The sequence below is a fragment of the Puccinia triticina genome, chromosome 7A (genome assembly GCF_026914185.1).
Source record: "Puccinia triticina chromosome 7A, complete sequence".
Taxonomy (NCBI): Eukaryota; Fungi; Basidiomycota; class Pucciniomycetes; order Pucciniales; family Pucciniaceae; genus Puccinia; species Puccinia triticina.
This window is the reverse complement of record NC_070564.1, coordinates 5,483,367-5,507,243: the sequence shown is the minus strand read 5'-3', so window position 1 is coordinate 5,507,243 and position 23,877 is coordinate 5,483,367. Positions and strand designations below refer to the sequence as shown.

The window sequence follows — 23,877 nt, the reverse complement described above, 5'->3', positions numbered from 1 at the left end:
AATCCAAAATCATTCAAAAAAAATTTTGTCTTATTTTTTTTTATGTACAGATTCCAAAATAGCCAAATGACCTCGAGGAGGTCATTTGGGATCAAAAAATTTCAAATTTTTGTTATCAAAACGACTTACAGGCATACAGTACATGTATGCAAGACTGTACCGCACTAATCCAACAGTAGAACTTTAGTTGTACTGTTGGTCAGCAATACACAGCCGCAGGCAGTTGAGATTCGGCAACAGCCTCGCCGCCGGATGCATTTCCAACCAGGATCCATCCCGCCATACCTACCCAATCCAATCTCAGGGATCCCAAAAATAACACGACGGCGATGAACGCTTCAAACGGCCCACCCTTCGGCCACCAACCAGCTTCCCCAGGGTTACTACCCACCGACAAACCTTGGGGGTCTCAATCAACTCATACCCAGCCTCGCAACCGACTTGGCCGCGAGTCTCCCTAACCCGCAGGCCCCACTTCCTGCCCTAGCAACACCAGCAGCACCTCCAGCAACTGTGCCAGCTGCGCTTGGCGCCGGACCCAAGAAGGCAGGCGCGTTGTGGTGATCAATCTTGTGGCGCCGCTGGTGCATTCAGTTTTCAATCATTTTTCTATTCCAGACGCAGTGACAGCAAGATCATCAAGACTCAAGCTTCACTATGGTTCTTCAAGCCTCAAGAAGTCACCCTCCCCTCAATATCCTCAAGATTCATATACCCCATCCCTTCTCATTCCTTCAACTCTCTCCTTCTTAAAATTCTGTTCCCTTTCCCTTTTCCTTTTTCCCTCTTCTCAGATTTCCACCCCTACTCCCTCTCAGTCCTCCAGCTTTTGTTTTCAGCTTTTCTTGGTCCTAACACAGCGCCTGCTGTGGGTTTATCCCTCTGTTTTATTCCTTGTTCCCTTTTTCTGTTTGTTCTTGTTTGTCCTGAGTGTTCCGCCTGTTCTTTTCTTTTCTTTACTCGTGGTTCTTTTCTTTCTGCCTCATATCACTGTGTTTTGTTTTCTTTTCTTCTGTTTCTCCTGGTTGTTGTTGCGCGCTTGTGCGCGCGGGTGTATGATGACTTGTCCGCAGCATGTCACAGTCCCCGGAGTCTGAGTTCAGTTCAAACTCAGATGATGGGGCGGCATGGACTTCGTCTGAACCATAAAAATTTGTCTCAGATCATCCATCAGTCAGAAGAATCCCAAATCTTAATTCTATTGATCCTCTTGTTTGCCAATATACTCGCGGAGCTTCTGAGTTTCTCCTCTCAGCCCCGCGCCGATCCTCTTCCAGATCCCCTCCCTTTAGATCACTTTTCTCCGGCTAAGTTCGCCGGCTTTTCTTTTCCCTCAGACTCACAACACCAAAACCACCGCCGACAGAAATCTACTTTCTGTCGTCTCTCAAAAATCCCCCTTCCCAAATGCTACCCCCTTCAAATCCCAGAATCCTCAGTTTTTCCCGGACCACCGCGAAGGCAGCGCAACAGCGCAAAATCCCTTCCAGTAACTGCCGACGGCCGGCCCAGCACCGGTCAGAGTTCCACAGCGTGAAGGCGGTCCGGCCTGCGCGTACATAGATTTGTTCTGGGATTTGCTGGAGTCGCTGCCATTGCCACATGGCATACATATGAATAGGCGTGGGGTCAAGGGGAGGGGTGATCATTTGCAGCAATTGATTGTGTGTGGTCAGGTGAGGCCGCGCGGTCATGGTTATTGCACAGGCTGGGTGGGGCGGGCAGAACAGGTGGTGTTGGCCAGGAATTTGGAATTCCTGTTGTGTGGCCCGCAGGTTTATAATTGTACATAATTATTGAGGCTTTTTTGAAACATATTTGGGCCTGTATTTGCCACAAAAAGTTAAGAGATTTTGATTTGAATTTGGGTCTGGCAAGAAGCGGGAACCCGCTACTTTCAGCGGTAGCGCAGCGGAACCATCGCTGCGCTACCGCTTTTTGACATGGCCGCGTAGCGCTCCCCCGCTGCCAGCCAAAAAAGCGCAGCGCAGCTGTTTTGGTGGCCGCTGCGCGGCGCTGAAAGGAGCGGCCCCGTCCGCTGCGCTACCGCTTTTTGGGTCGGGGAAAAAGTGGGCCCCCGCTATTTTCAGCGGTAGTGCAGCGGGACTGGCGCTGCGCTACCGCTTTTTGGGCTGACCGCGCAGCGGTTTCCCGCTGCGCTGCGCTGAAAGACCGCTTTTTTGTAGCGCAGCGCAGCGTTTCAGCCTTGCCGCCGCGCTGCCCCTGTTTTCAGTGGTTTTCCACTGAAAGCAGCTTTAGCGCAGTGTTTTACCGCACAATGGCCCCTGATCTAGCGTGCTGAAAATCAACACTTTTTTCTGGTGATTTTAATCAGTGTTAGCCCAGCAATTGGACCACTGATTTCCAGTGCAGTGCAGCGGTCCCAAAACCGCTGCGCTGACCGCTTTGCTGTGCTGTTTGCAGCGCAGTGGTTTTACCCTTGGTGTGACACTCACAACTGGATTAACAATTGGAAAGGGAATCCTGATGCACAACCAAAGAGGGATAGGAGGGGTAGAACAGGGAAGAAAGAGAACCCGGGCCGCCAAAGTTTGCCCCCAAACACCCAATTGTGGCTCTGTTGGAGATGCTCTAATTATTAGAGCTGGCCCCTAGGACTGATTGGCAGATACTAGGAATCTGTGGGTGAGTAACTGTTGGAGTGCGCAGGTGCCCCCTGGTGTAAGGAGTAAGCAGAGCTTGGAGGGGAAATTGAATATGCCAAAGAAATGAAAACTTCTCATCTTCTAAACTAGAAATATGAATATATGTGGTTTCTAGAATTCTCTCCAAGGGTTTTACCTTGTGAAAAACTTTGTTCCGTACTGTCCTGGCCTTCTGTTACTGGCTTCTATCTCACCAGGGGGGGGGGAATGGTTGCACTCTCCAGAGAGTGCCAGATGGTAACTTCTTTCAGGAAGGCTGCCAGATGTGATCTGTGCCTCAGTTTCAACTCAGTCATGTGCTAGCTTGATGTTATGTTCAACTGATATCAATGTCTGCTTTAGTAATGCTTGTATTATATGGTAATTTAAAATGACAGCATGAGGCTGGGGCAATCATGATACTTCCAGGCATATTTTCTTCTGTAACCATCAACTATGACATCTGTTGCAGCAGTGCAATTCATGCTTATTCATAGGTATTGCAAAAAGTACTCCTGGGCAAGTACCTCAGCACCCTTAGGGGATTAATTTCAGGCTTACAACAAGTACACATCTACAGGTGCCAGGTGCCGGTGCAGTTTACGGGATCTTAGGCCCCATTTGGAGCCAATATAAATATAGGTGATATAATCATTGGTTAATTCAATGAAAACTACAAAATTCAACATAAAGCCTCCAAATATTTTTTCACAATACTGGTCTCTTCAATTATGAAGTCAGATTCAACTGATTCAGCCATATTCAGTGCTGTAGTACCATTATATTGCTTTTGACCAAAACAAAGCAATATAATGGTATTATGATGCTGAAAGATGGCTGAATCAGTTAAATCTGACTTCATAGTTGATGAGACCAATACTTTAGGTTTCCTACAAAAAAAATTGGATTCTTCATGTTGAGTTTTTTTATTTTTTATTGAATTTACAAATGATTATATCACCTATATTTATATTGGCTCCAAACGGGGCCTTAGGCTGAACAACAACAAGTGTTTGGTACAAGTACTCTCCATACACCTGTTTCCTGCGGTTTATCATATTTGCACCAAATCTTTACTGTTGGATTACACCTAATACAACAGTAAAACCGCGGTGCTGCAAGTGAAATTGACCTCTGAGGCTCTGGTCAGAATTCCAAAAATTGCACAGCTCTGACTGGAGGAATGCCTCCAATCACAGTTTGCCCCCTCAATTTTCGGGATTCCTCCAGTCAAAAAGGTGTACTGCCTATTTGACTGGAGGAATCCCTCTGGGTGAGGAGGCATACCACCTTGGCCGGAGGGATTCCTGTCAAAGAGCTATGTACACCTCTTTGACCAGAGATATCCCTCTGGTCAAGCAGGTGTAAATACCTAATACCTCTTTGACCTGAGGAATACCTACGGTCAAGGAGGTGTACGTAACTCTGACCGCAGGAATCAATCTCTCCTGTTGGATTTATGTACACCTCTTTGAAGGGATTAATCCCTGCATTCAAGGATGTTTACACAACTTTGAACGGAGGAATCAATCAATCCTTTCAGATTTATGTACACCTTATTGAACTGAGGAATGCCTCCAGTCAAAGAGGTGAGTCCACTTAGTGAGCTGGATATGTGAACAGCTTGTTGGGAGGATCTCCCTTGCCAAGACAATGGACCACTCCTAACAGGCCTTCTCAGCCCAGCAGGCCAGGAGGATGCCTCTCAATGAGCTGACATACCAGCTTGCTGGGATGACTCCTCCCAGTGAGCTGGATACATATGAATACAGCTTGACAAGAGGACTTGCCCCAGTGAGCTGGATACATATGTATCCAGCTCAGTGAGGGAGGTCCTCCTGGCAACGTTGTAACCGCTGCACTGCAGAAAGCGCAGCAAAGCGGTTAGCGCAGCGGTTTTTGGCACCGCTGCAGTGTAGCGGTCAAACCGCTGCCGCTTCCGCTTTCCAAGATCCCCAAGAAAAAAAGTGTATTTTAGCGCGCTGAAAAAAGCGGCCATGTAGCGGCCAACCGCTAAAATCAGCGGTAGCGCAGCGTAAAACCGCTGATTCCAGTTGTAGCGCAGCAAAAATAAAGCACTAATCTACATACACTGGGCAAAAAAAAACTTTTAAACTACCAGTAATTATCAATAATCAATATTTGTTTGTAGGTTTTTAGAGGGGACAGAGCTCAAGAAAAAATGATTCAAGAAAAGATAATAAAAAATTAAACTAGCACTTTTTTTGTTGGGTTGTTTAGATTTAGATTTAGGTTTTGTTTTGTACCTTTCAAATTTTGGGTTACTCCGTGCCTTGTCAATAACCTTTTGGCAATCCGAGAATACTCCTTCCAGCCTGACTTCATTCTGGATCCACATATGACTACTAATACAGCGCTCAATCAACATTGAGAAGCAAAAAATTAATCAATTCTGTTTAATTCAGAGGCGAAAACTAAAGGATCAGGACAAGCTAGAAAGAAAGAAGACTTGATAAACCAGAACAACCACAATACTCCACACTATAACTCTCAGACAACAGACGCAGGTCTGATTGCTGGCAGCGGATGATCTCGAGGAGGACGACTGAAGGATGGCTTTATGCGAGATTCGTCGTACTCTTGCTGGACCTGATTGGTTTGACTCGAGATGAGGAAAAGGCGATGATCTGAGTTGAGCCGCGAGTTTGTTCCACGAGCTGCGGAGGGTTTGACTGCGCCTTCCGCGCGCTTGAGCAGACAAAGGCATATTTTGACACACCCCCATGCGCATTACCCTAGGATGATGAGCATACCAGCCGAAGACTTCTCAGAGCGCGATGAATGGTGGTTTTTCCCACTGCCTTTGTAAGGAAATCGGCCAGCATTTGATTGGTGGGCACGTAATGGAGGACAATGGACTTAATCTTGATCTCTCTTCTGATGAAGTGGTGACGCAATGACATGTGTTTAGTTTTGTAATTTGAGTGATTGGATTCGTTGTTGGCCAGGGCTATGGCCCCTTGATTGTCTTCGAAAATGGGAGTTGGACCAGGAATTTTGATGTTGAAAATCTTCTTGAGAAGTGTCTTGATCCACATGAGTTCCTTCGTGATGTCCCCAAGTGATTTGTACTCTGCCTCAGTAGAAGACAGAGAAAGGGTTGGTTGTTTTCTGGATTTCCAGGAGATAACATTGCCGTTGAAGAGGATGAGATTACCGGACACTGATCGTCGAGATTCAGGACATGAGGCCCAGTCAGCATCGGCGTATCCTACGAGAGTGTCATCTGAGTTAATGGATCCTTGGAGCTTCAGACCAATGTGTTTGGTGCCCTTTAGATATTGGAGAACCTGAATTGCGGCATCCCAGTGATTGGAGCCTGGTTCGTTGAGGAATTGAGATAATGAGCTGATGGCAAAGGTTATGTCCGGTCGAGTAGTTACACTGAGATAGTTGAGAGCCCCCACCAGAGAGCGATAGTTATTGCCGGATTCAAGATGTTGTTTGCGTTCGAGCTTGGAGGCCTTGACCAGGTGACTGTTAGGTTTTAACGGTGTGGACGCGGGATAGAGATGTTGACAGTCAAATCTTTCAAGTTGGGTGTCAATGTAGTGACTTTGAGTAAGGGTGACATAATCTTCCCCTTGGGTGACATTCATTCCGAGAAGCAAGCTTGATTCACCAAGGTCCTTGATTTTGAACCGAGATCGAACTTCCTCTTTGAAGATTTCGGGATCTTTGCTGAAGATGGCTAGATCGTCGACGTGAAGATACAAGAATGTTCCCTTTCGCCAGAAGACGCATGGCTCGGCATCACAGCGGCGAAAGCCGATTTGAGACAGCCAATCGGTAAGAGTGCGGTGCCACGCGTTTGGCGCTTGTTTCAAGCCGTACATGGCCTTCTTGAGTTTGAGAACATGATCGTGAGGAACATCAACTCCAGGCGGAGGATTGAGAAAAATGTCCTCTTTGAGAGGAGCATTCAAGAAGGCACTTTTGATGTCAATTTGATGGAACTGGAGCTTCCTTTTCAGTGCAAAGATAATCAGCATTCGAAGAGAGACAATCTTGCCGGTGGGTGCGTAGGTTTCCCAGAAGTCGGTCCCTTTGATTTGTTGAAAACCTTTTGCGCATAAACGGGCTTTGTATTTGATGGGTATGTTCAGTTGATCTTTCTTAACTTTGAATACCCAAGTGCAATTTATTTGCTTTTGATCACCTTCTTTCTTGACAATTATCCAGACATCATGTTCATACATGTTGGAAATCTCTTTCGCAATTGCCTTCTTCCAGAAGGATGACTGAGGGGAGTTGATTGCTTCGATGTAGGAGGAAGGTGTGTCACATTCCGTGTTTTCAGTCAGATATACCATCACAGCGTTTCCCCTTCTGTCCACGTCCAGAATGTTGTCGGTCAATATTTCACTGCTGATGTCCCTTGGGGCTTTGGTCAAAGCAGGAGCGGGATCCGTGTCCGAGTTATCGAGGATAGTTTCTTGAGACTCAACTTCCAGCGGCTGTTGATTGAGAGATGTGGACGACGTGTTCCTTGCTGGGACTTACAAAATATCTGGCGAGTAAGAGTCTTCTTGAAATGTTAGGCCGGGAAAGACGTTTTCATCAAAGGTAACGTTCCTGACGCCTGCGACTCTTCGTTCCTTCAGCTTGTAGACTCGGTACGTGGATAGATCGTTTTCGTAGCCTAGCATGATGCACTTCTCGGCTGTGGGCATGAGCTTAAACGTGCGAAGCTCCTTAGGGATAAGCGAGTATGTAAGGCAGCCAAATGGTCTTAGCGCATCTAGATTTGCTTTTCGTCTCATCCAGGTTTTGTATGGAATTGACAGCTTCCGAGTGCCTGACGGAGTGAGGTTGGACAGCAGTGTGGCCGTGTTGACAGCTTCAGCCCAGAATGATTTGGGTAGCTTTGATTGTACAAGTAAGCATCGGGCCTTCACTATGATTGTCTGATTGGCTCGTTCAGCCATTCCGTTGTTTTGTGGATTGTAGGCTGGAGAGATATTGTGAATGATACCTTTGGATGCACAGTAGTCCTTGAAGCTGCTGTTGACGAATTCACCCCCGCCGTCGGAGACAAGCATGCGAAGATGACAGCCGGTTTGCTTTTCCGCTTGGATTTTGAATTCTCTGAACCGCTCGAACGTATCTGACTTGTTCCTCAGGAATTTGACTGTTCGATAACCACTTGCCTGATCAATCAGAGTGAGAAAGTAATTGTATCCGGACAGTGAACTTGTGGAGAGTGGTCTTACTAGATCCATATGAACCGCTTCAAGCAGTTGAGTTGCCTGCTTGAAGTGGCTGCTGTACGGCAATGCCTTTAGTTTGCACTCTTTGCAAATGTTGCAGTCGGAACAAACTGATCCAGGCTTCATGATCAGTTGGTATTTGGGATGAGGATGCCCCAGTCGGGCATGCCAGTCAGGTGACGCTGGACTTGAGAGATAACAGGAAGAAGAAGATTCAATTGCAGCAAAAGAGGCATCTAACAATTCTAACAGGTTGTTTTTCACAGTTCCTCGAAAACTAAACTTCTCGTCGATATTGACATTAACCTCGTCTCCAGTCATTTTGGTGATAGAGAGTGCTTTTCCAAAGAGTCGCGGGATTGAGATCAATGATCGACTGAGAGATGGTACCAGCAGGACATTCTCCAGAGTCAACTTCTCGCCTTTGTGGTTGACAATCACGGCAGATCCAATAGCCGTGGCGTTGAGATAGTTGCTGTGGCCTCCGGTGGTAATTCGAATGTTCGTCTCCTTTGAAGCTTTGAAGATTGAGGAATCATTGACCATATGATGTGTGGCTCCTGAGTCCAGTACCGTTGGTTTGCTTGTGGATTCCGTGAGCAACAGAGAGACATTGGTCTCATTTCCTTCATCCACTTCGACAAGTTGAGTCGTTGGCGGAAATGGAATACCGGCGAGTTTGGCGAAGTGAGCTTGGCGAAGGGCTGGATTGATTTGCCAGCAGTTGGCCTTGTCGTGGGACTTGACCGCGTCGTTGTGTACACCGTCTTCGCAGATGGGGCCTTTCCTGGGCCGTCTCTTCCCTTTCTTTGATGATTCATTGAGAAGGGCCGAGGCTGATTCCCCAGGTTCGTCGGGGGTTTTGGTGGGAGCTGAGGCGACTGGCTTTTTGCTCTTTCGAGATTCCTCAAGATGGACAATTTCCTGCAATTTGGTAAGCGTTGCAGAGGGACTTTCGCAAATGACTTCGTTCATTATAATATTATCGACCACGTTGTACAGGTCTTCCGACAGTTTGGCGAGAATCAAAAAGCTGAGGATGTTCTCAGGAACGCCTAATTTGCATACGGCTATTTCAGTGAGCATTTTGTGCATGTCGCTGATGAAATTGGCGAGATCTCCTTTGTACTCGTATCGCATAAACTTGAGCCAGACACGGCCTTTATTGTTTACTGTTGTCGAGGCGAAGCGCGAGATTATGGCTGACCAGATACCGTGAGGACTCTCCTCGTTCTCAGGAGTGACGACGCATTCGAAGACGGTCTCGGTCATGTAGTTCATCAGGATGTCCACGGTTTCATTGTGCTTCTTTGCAACGGCTTCGGCTGCAGCACCGGCAAGGGTGACGGGAGGTTCTAGGACATATTTGATCAGTCCGCGATGTCGTAGATGGGCTTTCATTCGCATCGACCAATGGAGAAAATTTTTCTCATTGAGACGAGGAATGTTGACCTTGCCAGCGGAGCTCTCGTTGTCTGCCATCTTGATCCTTTACTTGTTTTCGTCGCTCGAGACTGTAAATCTGTTTAATTCAGAGGCGAAAACTAAAGGATCGGGACAAGCTAGAAAGAAAGAATACTTGATAAACCAGAACAACCACAATACTCCACACTATAACTCTCAGACAACAGACGCAGGTCTGATTGCCGGCAGCGGATGATCTCGAGGAGGACGACTGAAGGATGGCTTTATGCAAGATTCGTCGTACTCTTGCTGGACCTGATTGGTTTGACTCGAGATGAGGAAAAGGCGATGATCTGAGTTGAGCCGCGAGTTTGTTCCACGAGCTGCGGAGGGTTTGACTGCGCCTTCCGCGCGCTTGAGCAGACGAAGGCATATTTTGACAAATTCACCATAAACATCAATTAGATCAATGGTTCTCCGCTGGGGCACGCATTCACATGAGTTGAATGTGTTGTATGATTTAGTTGTGGTCCAGTTTTTTCTGCGCATTTTCTGAGTCATATAAGTCGCGTGCAAGCTGTCAAGAAGCGATTCCCAATTAACTTGTAAGGCCTCCTTCCTTAGCCTCTCAAGGTTGGATTGGATTGCCTTGTTGATTTTGTCTGGCTCTTTGGGTGGCAAAAGATTCATCCACTCATCATCCTCTTCCTCTCAGGTGGTGTAGATGGTGGAAGACTCAAAAGGTGTCGTGAGACCCTTTTGCTGAATGGCGAAAGGTATGGATGAGGTGCAAGCTCTGCCTTTCTGTATATCAGAAAAAACACCACCAAGGTAAGCTTGGCAATTTATTTTGTGATGGGATATATTTGAAGATGAGATATATAAGAGGATTGTTGTCGATGTCCAAGGTTGATGGGGATACTGATGTATGAGATAGGTGACGGTGACTTGATGTCTCAAGTGGGGCTTGAACCTAGGTCCTTGGCCTGGGGGTATATAAGTTCAGAAAGTGAGGAGTGATGAGGATGAGAGGGAGCTAAGCTCAACCAGGAGTGGAACCGGGGACTGGTTACTGGTGAAAGGTGTGTGACTGAGTGGTGATATAAATTTCAAATAGAGTGTGAAAGGTATGTGAAACTGAGTGGTGATATGAACTGATAACTGTGATATGGATAGAGGATAATATGAGTGGTGATAAGTGAGTTGGGAATATAGACTGCCGGATGGCATGAGGATCTGAGGGGGAATGTCCCCTGATGGGATGAGGAGAAAACAACTGGCAGGCAGAGGCCTCCTTATATAGACAATGATGAGGGAATTTAGATCCAGGGGAGCAGATTTGAGGGAATTTGGCTGGTGAGAAAGTACAACTGAGGGAATTTGGCTAGACTATCTACAATGTGTCCCTTTGATATGCAAACAGGATCATATATATTCATACAAGGATTTTCCAAGACCAAAGATATGCAATTGTGAAACAAACATATGCAAAGAGAAAATAGGAGGTGAGGACTGATAAAAGGAAGGAAGAAAATTAATTCATGTGCCATATGCATTATGCCAAGTATGGTAGCCAAGAGTTGAGTCTGTGTGTGAACCCGCTGTGGTATACAAAATGGGAAAAATCAAAAGTTTTTCTCTCATTTGCATAATTAGTCATAGAATGCCTCACGGTACAACCATATGGACCCCAGAAAGAGAATCTGCGGCCAAAGTACCCCCTAGTCCCCACTGGAAGCGTAACCAGAGCCCCACTACACTGGAAGTTAGCCCTTTGGACAACCTGTAGCATCCCATCAAACCCCTGTCACGCATCTCAAGTCACCTTTCCCTCACTATACACATACACACCCATATGTTCCCTGCTACACTCTAGCTCCACTGCATATATTAGTTTGTATTTGTTTTCCATCCGCATTACATCATGTAGCACTGCCCCTGCGGCTGTGCCCTGCAACCCCATTGTTCTCCGCCTCATTTATGCACCTCCTTGCATAAATTAAGCACAGCCTGGCTCATGCATGCACTCCTTGCATAAATTGTACACAGCCAATCCTGTATTTGCACAGCTTCCCTGGAGCTAAAATCCCTCACATTTGTCTATATAACTTATAAAGAGCTCTCTCCCACCCCATTTGTAGCGCCTCAGTCTATTAATCATCAGTGATTTACTCACCACCTATACTCACAACACTTACTACTACACTCATAACAACCCTTACATAGCAATACAACCTTATACTGTGTCTTGAAGTTGAACAAACTCATCTTGAGCATACCACTCCTATCACCTTATTAAAACTTGCCAAGCGGAGCTTGGTGGGTCTTGTAGCTGGTAGTATAGAAGGGCAGAGCTTGCAACTCCTTCATCCCCTTCTCCATTCAGCAAAAGGGTTTCACAACCACTTTTGAGTCTTACACCGCTTGGACTGGTGCGTGAAAGGGATGATTAGCATATCTTCTGATCCGGTAGAGATATGAGAGTGATTTCAGTGGGTGACTAGGGGTTATTTTGGTCCTAGATTCCATTTCTGATGTCCATTTTGCCGTATCTTGAGGCGTTTTGTGAGTACACATAAAAGTTTGAATTTTTCTCCTACAAACACAGGAATAATGACCACAAAGGTGGAATGTTGTTGGATTTGGCGGGTATGGCAGATTGCTGAGACCCAACCATGATGTCGACACCAAGCAGTGAATTCAACAAGGATAGCGAGCAGAGATGTCAACGGGGTATACTATACCCACTCCTACTAGGTATGCCGGTATATGCCGCTCCCCAATTGGAATCTGCGCAGCTTCTTCTCCCGCAGCATATAGCGGTGGGTGCAGCGTTTAGCGATCAGGAAGCTCCCATGTAGGGGTTTTGCGCTGCGCTGCGCTATTTCACAGCTTTAGCGCGCTTATTTCCGCTGCGCTAACGCTGCCGCCCCTCAGAATGAAGCAGTACCCCGCTAACTTTAGCGCTAGCGGAAGCGGTTGAAAAACCGCTTCCGCTAAATGCCCATGGGATGTAGCGGTGTAACTGCTGCGCTGCGCTAAATGACCGCTTTTTCTAGCGCAGCGCAACGGTTACAACGTTGCTCCTGGCAATCTGGAGACCTCCCTGCCAAGATGGATAAATATATATATATACTAGAGGCCAAGGCGGCTTCGCCGCTGCAAATTGGAGGTGCAATGTGCAATAATCAATTTCCAAGGAAGAAGCAAAATAAGGTGAACCAACTCCTTTTTCCAGAACACAAGTGGATATGGATGCTCATCCAATGAGCACAGTTTGAAGTCGCTAGGTGCCCCTCACATCCACTTTTGTGAGTTTTTTTTCAAGTTTTCTCTCAAACACCAAGTGGCACAGGCACATGCAAGCCAATTTGCACTACATCCCTCTGTCATCTTAAATCTTTTGGCCCACAACCTTATTGAACGCCAACCTACAAAATTAGATACAAGGAATATTGTAATATCTGTGCCAGAAGAATTAAAACATATTTTTGCCCTTCTGGTCTGTGTTCCAATTTATGGCCAAACTTCCACCACACCCAGGGCCAGAGTCAACATGAGGCAGGCTGCTTTGATGTCTGTTCTAATCAACTGATTATTTGTGCATTCTTTGTTGACACTATGTAAATTCAGCCTATTTATAATTCAGGTGTTGATGAATATCCAAATGTTTTTCTGTTAATTCCCTCAGTCAGCTCACTCCACTTGTGACCAATACACCACAGAAATCAATCTAATATAAGTAAATTTCTATCATTAGCAGTTCAGGATATCATGGATCACAAGTTCAAAATCTTTAACCAGGATGGAAAACCAACAGGAAATGGCCACATGTGAAACAATGCAAAGATTCTTGTTGGAGTAAGTGTTGCTGAGAAGCTTGACTGAGCCCTTGTGGAAGCATCAGCTGATGCTCATGGGATAAGTGCAGTAGGAACAGCACCGCCGGCACATTCCGCATGTTTGACTTGCTCTGCTCCAAGTGTCAGGTGGACTGGAATCCGGACCACTCATCTGAAGCCCTCTTATGACAGGTATCATATAATTATATAATACATTGATACAAGGCTCAGCCTGGGACCTTCAAAGCCAGAAAGTGCAAGCAGCCGCGCGGTTTAGTCTCTCTCTCTCTTTCTGCCGGAGCGAGCGGGAAAGACAAACATAGGACAATTTGTCTTCCTCTGTTTCTTGTAAAACACTGTTGTCAGGAGGTTCAGCTATTCCCAATGCTGCTCAAGGATTGCTAGGAATTTTTGCTTGTAGATTCAGTCCAACTGCAACAACTTCAGACTTGATTGGGGAGACAGCAAGCCGCAGGATTGGAAGTACAAATTGCAGGGCAAGACCTGAATTAAGGCTGTCTGATCCAGACTGAGCCTGCCCCAAAGACTTCTTGAGATATATGTGTTACAGCTTGTGTTGAAAGTAAGGCCAAGACAGAGACCTACCTTAATCAGGCTCTGCTGGATTGCCCAGTGTAGACTTCCCAAGCTTTCATGGCTGACAGAGTTTTCACCGGGGATGCATGTCAGCTTAATCATCAGATTTTGGGCAGGTGTTGAGGCGCTCTTGCGGGCTTTTGTGAGCAAGCGGAGACAAGACTGCTGGGACTTAGAGACAGGGATGAGTACATCTATATCAGTGAATCCCACACAAAGAGTCATTAAGTTTCAGAGAGAAAGAGAGAATTGAGGTTGAGATTGACCAGTCAGGGCCACCTTCCTCAACTTGATTGAGGAAAAATTCAACCATCAAGCAGTTGAACTTGAGCCGGGGCACGGAGTCCTTTGCTATCAGGGAGACATTCTGGGAGCGGGCTTGTTGACGACGGCGGCCTTCATGTTGTTGACCAGCAGGAAAAGGCCTTTGCCCGGCCCAACCAGGATCAACCCCCAAGTAGCTTGTTGCGTTTGTAGGCCAGCTTTTCCTTCTTTGTTGCCTGTAGCTGCTGGAGCGAGGCCATTGGCCTGCTTGGGTACAGGCCTGGTCGCTCATGTCCCGCTGAATGCATTGACTCATTGTAAGCTCTCCTTGTCAAGACTTGGCCCTTCTTGATTGAGGATTTTTTGAGGGCATGCCGACGGGCCCCTTTTGAGGAGAGAAGCTAGACCTGGATTTGATGGCTGAGGAGGATGTTTTTGAGACAGGAGATTTCAGAGGACAGGGCAGAGTTATAGTCGGCCATCCAGACAACAAACTCGGCTGCGCGTTTGAGGATGACAAACTTACTGGCGCCGGTCTTGATCTCGCCTCTTCTTCCGCGGCCGCCGGTCTTGGGCTTCTTGGCGTTGTTCTGCTCGGACATCGGTGTGGCTGAGGAGCCGGGCGGAGGCGGGTTCGGCGTGGCAATGGAGATACCCGACTGGGATTCCCCCGCTCAAAGGATCTCCACCAGGCTTCCTAAGCCGCCTTGGATAACGTTTCTGCGCCGTTGTTTGGACATGATGTGGGTCGCTTTGACCAGCTTGGCGGCCTTCTTCGCCGGCCGACACATCGGGTCCGTCTCTCCCGAAGGAGGAGGATCATGGGGTCCGGTAGCGTCGGATGGGAAGACGGGCAAAGGGAGCTGCTCCGGCGGTGGCGGGATGCCGGTAGGGCTGCTGGATGGGATGCAGGCCGGGGTACTCGCCAACAGCCGGCTCAGGATTGATGCGGGTCCAGGAGTGCATCTCGACGTCCGGCTCGGCCTCCGGGCCCCCAATGTGGAGAGGCACTTCGGGGAGATGGCCGGGCTGGACGAGCGGGTCAATGGAGGGCTTGAACTTCTTGCGGCGCTGGGCATCAGGCTCTGGGTAGGTCAGATGCGAGTCGGACGAGCCCGAGGTGGTCTGGAAGGACTGCAACAACGGCCGACGGAGGTGGGGAAAATGTGCTTGTTCCTCGCTCTCAACCCTCCAATATGTGCTGTACAACTGTTCGGGTGGCCTCAGAGATTCAGCCCGTGGACCGACACCCGTGAAAACACCCGGGGTACTGGATTCGGGTTACAGCTTTAACGCTGGCCATTGCATTCAGGCTACTTTCCATGGCCGTGCTGGTGGTGTTGTTGCCATGGCGGTGTTCGGTGGCGTTGTCGCCATGGCGGTGTTGGTGGCGTTGTTTCCGTGGCATTGGTGTTGTGCGTATGAGTCCAATTTGAAGCCCAAGGCCTGCGGGGACTCGGGTACAACAAAAATGTATGTATATATAAAGAAGAACTTGCCTGTCTGTTTGTCCCCCCAGGCGCATCCGTTTTGTCTGTAATTCCAGCTGGCGGTGTGTCTCATGCTCCCCAACTGCTGCATATGCATTTGCACAGCCTGGGGGGTTAAAGAGCTGGCCCCCCACTAAGCATTCTGCCACCGCGCTGCTGGGGGCCTTCCTTACATACTGTTTGACCCATCCGGTGAGTTGGGCGGCAGTGTGGACCTGGGTGCAGCAGCTTTGGCTGGGGGGATGTTGATTTTTACAATGTATGTTTTACACTGCATCCACATCGTAAATCCCATACGATGTAAAATTGTATCATGGAGGGCATTGGTTGAATTTTACACGTGATCATCAAAATAAGACCCCATGCAAAAGGCACAATGTAAAAGTACAACTGATATTTGTCACAACATAATTTCACAATTCATCTCTGACATGGTATGTCCCGTGCAAAAGAGATCATGTGTAAAGTTAAAGAAGTTACCAAAAAGAATGAAATTCACATTGTATCTTCCTACCATGTAAAAATTGTAACATGGAAAAAAGGAACTTAACATCCATAATCTGCAGATTTACATGCGATGCAAAAAAAGCAGAAAAAAAAACCGAAAAAAAACCGTCCAACAATTCAAGAAAAAAATGTAACAGCAAACAAAATCGAAGAAATGAGCTAGACCAAAGCACCCCGCACTATCCTAGCAGAATTCCGCGTAGGTGCTACAGAAGTGGCCTCCCTGCCCGACCTCTCCTTGACCACCGCCTTCTTGCCTGCCTTCTCCTCGGCCACCGCCTTCTTGCCTGCCTTCTCCTTGACCTCGGCCACCGCTTTCCAATTCCAATAGTGTGATTCAATTCGATCCCAGTCCGCATCGTCCAAAGGACGAGGCTGGAAACCAGACGCTGATGGTTTCTTAATCGCCTTCAAGGGCACCTTCTTCTTCACATTGAGTACCTTAGGTCCACCCGGTGATGGCGCGGGAGGGACTTCGGGAGTTGAGTCGCCCCTTTTAACCTTCTTTGTCGGACGGAAACGCTTTGCACCGGCACCAGGGTTCAGTCGCGACGGTGCAGTCGCTGGCGGCGGAGCTAAGGGAGCGGCCGCGAGAATTGTAGCTGAACCAGCTGGGCCACTCTTGATCTTCTTCGTCGGACGGACTTGTTTCAAACTGGCACCAGGGTTTAGTTGCGCCGGTGCAGTCGCTGGCAGGGAAGACAAGGGAGCGGCCAACAGAGCTGGAACTAAACTGGGTGAGCCGTGATCACCAGCCAAAGTGTCTTGATCACCTGCGCGACCCCGTTTTTTCCGCACAACTTTGGTAGCCGGTGATGGCAACGGCAAGATAGCCGGAGGGGCCACCACGGGTATAGCGTCTACCTGAACTTTCTTCGCCCGCTTGATCCTTATCTTCAAGGTGGGTCGTTCCTCTATGGGGGACGCGGATTCTTGGGCAGGTTGCTCGTCCTCCAGTGGGGCTTCTCTTTCTTCGGAATGTTTCTTGAAGGATTCTACATTGCTCAAATGAAGGGGAAGGAATCATTAGAAAAAAAATTTAAAAAAAAATACAAACTGCAAAGCACCACTTACGTGTTCCTGTAGCAAGATTGGGATCAACTACCGCCGAGGAGACCACCTTCAGAGGTTGGATATGGATCCCGCTTGGTCGGTCTGTGTAGTACGACGAATATAACACCGCCCGCATTTGAGAAAATGGGAGGTTTGGCCCTGCTCGGGGGTTATTGCGAGCAATGTTAGCAATGCTTTGATCAACAAATACATCCTCCTCGGGCGTCCATCGTTGGGAGTAGATCACCCAGCTGGTATTTGGTTGGGCCCCACTGATACTACCAGGAACACGGTTAATCAATCTTGCATGTCCGTTGTTTTCCAGGTCGTTGTGCAACCACACGCCAGTTATGCCGTTGACATGGCGCAACACCTTGCCCCAAAAGCCGCGAGATATGAGAGTATAGACCTCGCCAGCCAACGTCAAATTAAATGGCCAATCAATCTTGGCCATGAATTCTAGCTGAGCATCGTCTTCGGGAATCGTAGCAAGTTCAACGTGAGCATACAAGTGTAGCAGGGGCTTTCCGTTCTCCCAAGATAATGTTGATTTTTTGTGCATGTATCGTGGGGTACTTGAGGTGGTGGGAGCTGCCTTCTTTGTTTTCCTTTTGTTGAGGTCGCGGTTACACTCATGGCACTGCAGCCCAGTGATGCCTGACAGGCCAGTTGTGGTCCACCGAGTAAAAATCTCCGTAACATTTGATGGCTGAAGGTGGTTGTGTTGAAACATCTCTGGAGTGATCTTCAATCCATTCAGTGTTCTTTCCGCCCGGTGATGCTGTTTTTGAACAGCTTCAGGATGTGTGGGACACGAGAATTCGCGAGCTTCGTGGACCTGGAACAACAATGGAAGAGCTCTTGAGGAATTGCTGCTGGGGTCGATGCACATTTCCACAAAACGGTCTGCCAAGGAGAACTGGCCCAGTACAAAGCTTGCCGGATTGATTCGGTTGACTACATCAAATAATGATTTTGATCCGTTGGTGAGTGTGGAACGGATGGAGCCCTTTGGAGTTAGATCGAAGGTTGACCGAGATGAGAAATGCAAGACGAGGTTGTAGAACAGATCATTCTTCTTGCCACCTGTTTGTTGGAGCCAAAGGGGGCTATAAACTGCAAAGAGAGATTCGAGTGTTGCCACTAACCAACACCGGTTCTTCAAGAAGTTGTATCGCTTGTGAACCTTCTTTGGCACAGCGTAGGATACAAAGGTGGTATGGAGGGATCGGTCGATGTTAGGGGCGTTTGGAGGCCGTCCTTTAGCGCGTTTCTCAGGATGTTCGGAAATAAGCTCTTCCGTTGTATCAGGGGCCCTTCCATCGTTGAATAAAGCCCTCTGAAGTTTTGTGGGTTTTGTCCAGCCGATAGATTGACTGACATCAATCTGCTTCCTTGGTCGGTTTCCGTACTCAATAGGCATGCCTCGCATGACAGCATGGTAATCCCGCTCCAACGCCATCACAAAGCCATACAGCTCAATCATCCCGTGGAACAGGTGCTTCTTTCCAACACTGTGAAATGAACAAAAAAAATCAGTTCCATTAAAGGATAAAAAGGCGATGGGAAGGAGTAATTACCTAAACATATAGTATACTCGGTGCATGCTCTCCTGAGCATTGGTGGTGTTTGGTAGACCATCTTCGCCATCAGGGGAGTCCTCGAGCATCACACGTCGGCTGGGGAACAAAGTAGCTTCGACGTCTGCCATTGTCCACCAATCCAGCCACTTCTTGACCTTTGGGAAGCGGCGTCGAATCTCGTCAATCCTCTCTTCATGTGTCCGACCTGCCGCGGAGTTTGTGAGTAAAAGGTTGTGACACATTTTCTCAAATGGCTTCTGTGAAACGTAAAAACACCTGATGAGTGATGCAATGAAAATGCAGGGGAGGAAAAGAAGTGCGTACAACTTCGTCAGCCATGATGACCGATAGGTTCCGCTTGATCCGAGTAACGGAGGCCTGGAAGTGGTGACTGCAACCCTTCAAGTGACCTATGGCAACTTTGTCGGTGGTGTTGAATACTTCCATAAAGGCGGCAATGAACCCGTTCCGTTGAGCACTAGATAAATCAACTACACTTTGTAAGAGCTGCTCACGTTCCTCCTTCAGGATTGAGGGGATGAGAAACTGTCTGAAAAGGGTGGAAAAGTGTATTTGATAGTATCTCTCAGTGAGTCCTCGGATCCAGCTAAGTTGTACGGGTATCCATCGGTTGATCCGACTACAATACATCGAGGTTGTGAGGAGATATCCATTCTCAAAAAACCTGTATGTGACGTCGGAAAGAAGTCCACCACTGTAAAGTTGGTTGCCTTCTTCTGATTGAGCTAGAAGTCGTTCGGACATCCACTTTGTCTGGAAAGTAAAGTGCTTGTTGCCACCCCGGAATGATGCCAATATGATTTCCAATCCTTTGCTGGAAGGCCAAGTTTTAGGGTAGCAGGCGAGAATAATTAGTGTGAGTTAGAAATCAGGAGATCAAGGAAGAAAATAAGAATGATAAGACAAGAAAAGTACTCAACCGGTCCCACTCAAACATCTGCAGGATAAATAAGTCCCCCATGCCTGCGCCGTTCTTGTCGGGGCCAAGGTTTAACTCGCGCAGGATTTCGCGGCGGAGGTAGCGGAGTCTATCTGAGTTGCCAAATGATTTGTGAATTTCTACCACACTGGTAAATGGTTGGTTGACATCATCGGGGTTGGGAACTCCGACCTGTACAGGTTAATCCACGGTGTCAATTGACTTGCTGTGGTGAGGACCAGAGGGAAACTTACCTTCAATTCCAGTGCACTAGCTTTTGGGTTCTTCTTAACCTCGTTGGAGAACTCGGCTCGTGCAAGGGGATCAGCCTTCTTTGCAGTTGGCCAGGGGTGGTCGTGGTATCCGTGATGCCGCATGAGACCCCAACTGGTTTCCTTGTGAATGTCAAATCGCACCATTGTTCCCTCACACTTCTTCCAGTATACAGTACCGGGGCACTGTCCTGCGCTTCCTTCACACGGGGGTTTCCTGAGGCGCGAGAAAAAACCCCTAAATGTGATGTGATGAACGGAGAAAATAGTAAACTGGACTTACTGATCAAGCAGCTCTTTGATTTTGCCACAGCCAGTGGGGGGAGGACCAGTGTAATCACATTTGTCATTGTTGCACAGGAGAACCCCCAGACACAGGAAGCGGCGCACTTTCCATGTGCCATCTGAACGGTTATCAACGGTGTTCTTCTTAGAGTACCCGACAGAACCGAAGTTGGTGATCTGATTGCCAGGCTTGAGAACAAACTTTGTTTCTCGGTTGGGGTATATAGGATAGCCCTGCTTGTCAAGGATGCAGTCGTGGTCGATAAAGGTCTGGTGGTCCTGATCCATTCCGTGGGGGATCTCCCAGTTATGGCGCTTGGTTTTTTTGACAAGGGCCGTTGGGTGATTGATGGTTTCAGCAAAATTAGGCGGGGAGTTGAAATTGATCTGAGTTGTTTCCGGCATAGGGTTCTTTTTCTTTCGATTCTTGGCCATGGGGATGATGTATAGCGTGTATTGCAGCAAAAAGGTATTGATTGAAAAGACTGTGTATGCTGAACGGGTAGAAAGATTGTTGGCTAGGAGTTTCGTAGATTGAGATGGTGACGGACGGGAAATAGCAGTCTGCAGAGGATAAGAGAGGAGGGAGAAATACTTACCGGCATGCTTTGATTGTTTTGAGTTATAGCTCGCCATACAACAAGTGCAATCCAAAAGGGTGGGTGGGGATCGCGGTTGGGGACCTAGAGATTGCCGGTGAATGCAATGGTGCGTTGGTGGATTTGGAGAGAAATGACCGGATGGGTGAGGATGAACTGTGCACATTCTCTCACAAGGTTGCAAATCTGTTTCTGTACGGGTCAATCTGCGGATTTGCATGCCTTTGGAACAAGGTTGTGCGTGCACAGGATGTAAAATTACCCAATGCGGGAGCGCAGGTTTTTTTTTGCACTCTGCCATTTACATGTTGGGTGTTTACATGAGGTCATTGTGGACGAAGTCAATGTAAAATTGCATGCAAGTAAAGTTACATGTAGTTTTACACACTGTACCCTTTACATGAGGTTGTCTGTGTAAAGGCATAGGTTGTGAAATTCACCCGCCCCTTTGGCTGGTGTTGGGCTAGGTTGCTGGTTGAGGTTTTATTTTTAATTTTCAGTGTAATTTAGCCTGTCACAACATTTTTCATTCATGTATTGGGGAAACCCTCACGATTTGTTTGTACTTTGTTGTCTTGTGGGGAAACTCCTGTCATTTTTTTGTAAATTTTGTTCATTGTAGGGGAAACCCTTGATTTTTTTTCCCACAAAATTGTGGTTTTAATAGACTTGGATATATACCAAGCTTGCTGAGAGGACTCCTTGGGAGTCTACCCGTGATGGCCAAGTTGTACCCACCATCAAAGGGAGTACGCACTCCCTTCAATGGCTGGGTTGTATCAGCCATTGAGGAGAGTACACACTCCCTTTGATGGCTGGTACAACTCCGCCATTGAAGGGAGTGTGAACTCCTCTTGATGGCAGGGTTGTACCGGCCATTGAGGGGAGACACTCCTTTCAATGGCCAGTACAACCTGGCCATTGAAGGGAGTCTCCCTGAAATGACCCAGTTGCCACTGTGACATAGGTGGGCAATGTCACCAGGTGTAGGAATTTGAGATCAACAACTTTATTGCAGCTAATACCTAAAGCTAATAGTAGTAGATAACTGACAATAAAAGAGAAAAGAGAAAATAAGTAAGACACATTATGATGAAAAGGAATGAAATCACAATGTACCTTCAGATGTTCTAGTCCTCACTACGACTCAAAGAATAGACAAATAAGATTGCAAAGGGAGAGAGAAACAACAGCAAGCCTGGGAGATAAAGAAAATGATCAACAAGAGTAAATCAGAAGAGAGAGAGAGTGGAGAAGAGAGAGAAGAAGGGGTTTGGCAATACCTTCACTTGAGTTGAATCCGAGCTCCTCCTGAATCTTCAAAGTCTAAGCAAGCGGTGGAAGTGATTTTAGAATTGAGCAGTTGGGATGAGATTGGCAGTGGATTAAGGGATATGCGGGATAGTTGGTGATTTTTTGCAGTTCTTCTCAAGTCTGAGGTTCTCACTTGAGCTCCGCAGGCAAGGGATTCAGGGGGGAAATCATTTTGCATACATTCTGCAGTCCTCTCACTAATTAGCATACACCCGCACTGGTACAGACCAGGAGCACTCATTTGACACAAGGGACCATGCTTGAAATGTCCACCCTCACGTTTGCCCAAACCTGAGGGTGGACATGGGAAACGATGTTCCTTGCTGAGCTGGATATATTTATATATATATATATAAATATCCAGCTCGCCGAGAGGACTCCTCCCATTGATCTGGATACACAAGTATCCAGCTCGCTGGGAGAAACGCTCTCCGCGGGCTTGATACATACAGCCATTATATAATGGAATGGGAATGGCTCCTGTTTGTTTTGGAAAATCCCCACTAAAATAGTTCAGAGTGTGATTTGAGTTGTGCAAATACTCAAAGATATGTATCCAAAAGCCAAGGCTATTGGGGGATGGAGGGGGGGGGGGGGGGGGGGCTGATCAACAATCACCCATATCAACCAAGCACAAGGGCCCTGTAGGGCCCCTAAAGGGGAATCTGACACAACCCTGTGTTGCATACCTGCAGCTATTTGCACAACTCAAATCACACTCCGCACTATTTTAGTGGGGATTTTCCAAAACAAACGGGAGCCATTCCCATTCCATTATATGAAAACTCTAAGTATCCAGCTCGCTGGACCGTGTTTCACCGGCAATCGAACAGAGTAACAACTCTGTTCAATGGCTGTTACAACTCAGCCATGGAGGGCTTCCATGGCTGAGTTGGAACAGCCATCAAACAGAGTCCTTACTCCCTTCAATGGCCTGTGCAACTCAGCCATTGAGGAGAGTATGCCACCTATTCTTGAGACGTACCTGCCATTGAAGGGAGCCCTCACTCCATTTGGTGGCCAGTACAACCCAGCTGTCAAAGGGAGTGCATACTCCCTTTGATGGCGACTACACCTCGGCCATTGGGTGTAGACTTGCCTCAATGACTGGGTTTCACCGGCCATTGAAGGGAGTGTGTACTCCTTTTGATGGCGGTTACAACCCGGCCATCAAAGGGAGTACACATTCCCTTTAATGGCTGGCACAGCTCGGCCGTCAAAGGGATTGTGTAGTTTGCCTCCCTTTGATGGCCAAGATGTGCCAGCCATTGAAGGGAGTGTGTACTCCCCTTGATGGCTGGTAAAACCCAGCCGTCAAAGGGAGTGTGTCTCCCTTTGATGGTGGGTGCAACCCATTCATTGAAGGGAGTCTACATACACTCAATGGCTGAGATGTACCCACCATCAAAGGGAGTACGCACTCCCTTCAACGGCTGGGTTGTACCATTGAGGGGAGTACACACTCCCTTCAATGGCTGGTACAACTCGGCCATCAAAGGGAGTGTGTATGCCTCTCCATGTCTGCGTTGTACCGGCCATTATGGGGAAACACTCCTTTGATGGCAGGTACAACCTAGTGGTCTTCTCCCTCCGATAGCCAAGTTGAGCAATGAGGTTATATAAACATCCTCATTTCCCAAACACACACTTCCACCCTCTGCCTGTGAAGACAGCTGCACCTGAGCACCTGTAATCTTGTCCACTGCAACATTTGGCTGAATGTTGCGGTGGACAAGTGCACAGGTCGGACCCCACTTGTGCATTCATCAAGGTGCACCCCTTTCTGGGGACTTTCCTGCCCCCACCCCCTTCAGACAAAGGGCCTGCCTGGAACCCTTGCAAGATTCAATG

At 47.6% G+C, this 23,877-nt stretch overlaps 3 protein-coding genes across 3 annotated transcripts; 1 reads left to right on the top strand and 2 right to left on the bottom strand.

Moving 5' to 3' along the window:
• Positions 1 to 329: 329 nt before the first annotated feature.
• Positions 330 to 2,764, top strand: PtA15_7A596 (uncharacterized protein; the record flags this gene model as incomplete). The annotated part of the gene is made up of 3 exons (XM_053171218.1): positions 330 to 379; positions 429 to 550; positions 2,757 to 2,764. The coding sequence occupies 3 exons, from the start codon at positions 330 to 332 to the stop codon at positions 2,762 to 2,764; spliced, it is 180 nt and encodes a 59-aa protein (XP_053022422.1).
• An 11,620-nt stretch (positions 2,765 to 14,384) lies between these two features.
• PtA15_7A595 (uncharacterized protein) lies at positions 14,385 to 14,774 on the bottom strand (the record flags this gene model as incomplete). The annotated part of the gene is made up of 2 exons (XM_053171217.1): positions 14,385 to 14,642; positions 14,700 to 14,774. The coding sequence occupies 2 exons, from the start codon at positions 14,772 to 14,774 to the stop codon at positions 14,385 to 14,387; spliced, it is 333 nt and encodes a 110-aa protein (XP_053022421.1).
• Positions 14,775 to 14,802: 28 nt separating this feature from the next.
• Positions 14,803 to 15,360, bottom strand: PtA15_7A594 (uncharacterized protein; the record flags this gene model as incomplete). The annotated part of the gene is made up of 2 exons (XM_053171216.1): positions 14,803 to 15,117; positions 15,301 to 15,360. The coding sequence occupies 2 exons, from the start codon at positions 15,358 to 15,360 to the stop codon at positions 14,803 to 14,805; spliced, it is 375 nt and encodes a 124-aa protein (XP_053022420.1).
• Between the last annotated feature and the right edge of the window lie 8,517 nt (positions 15,361 to 23,877).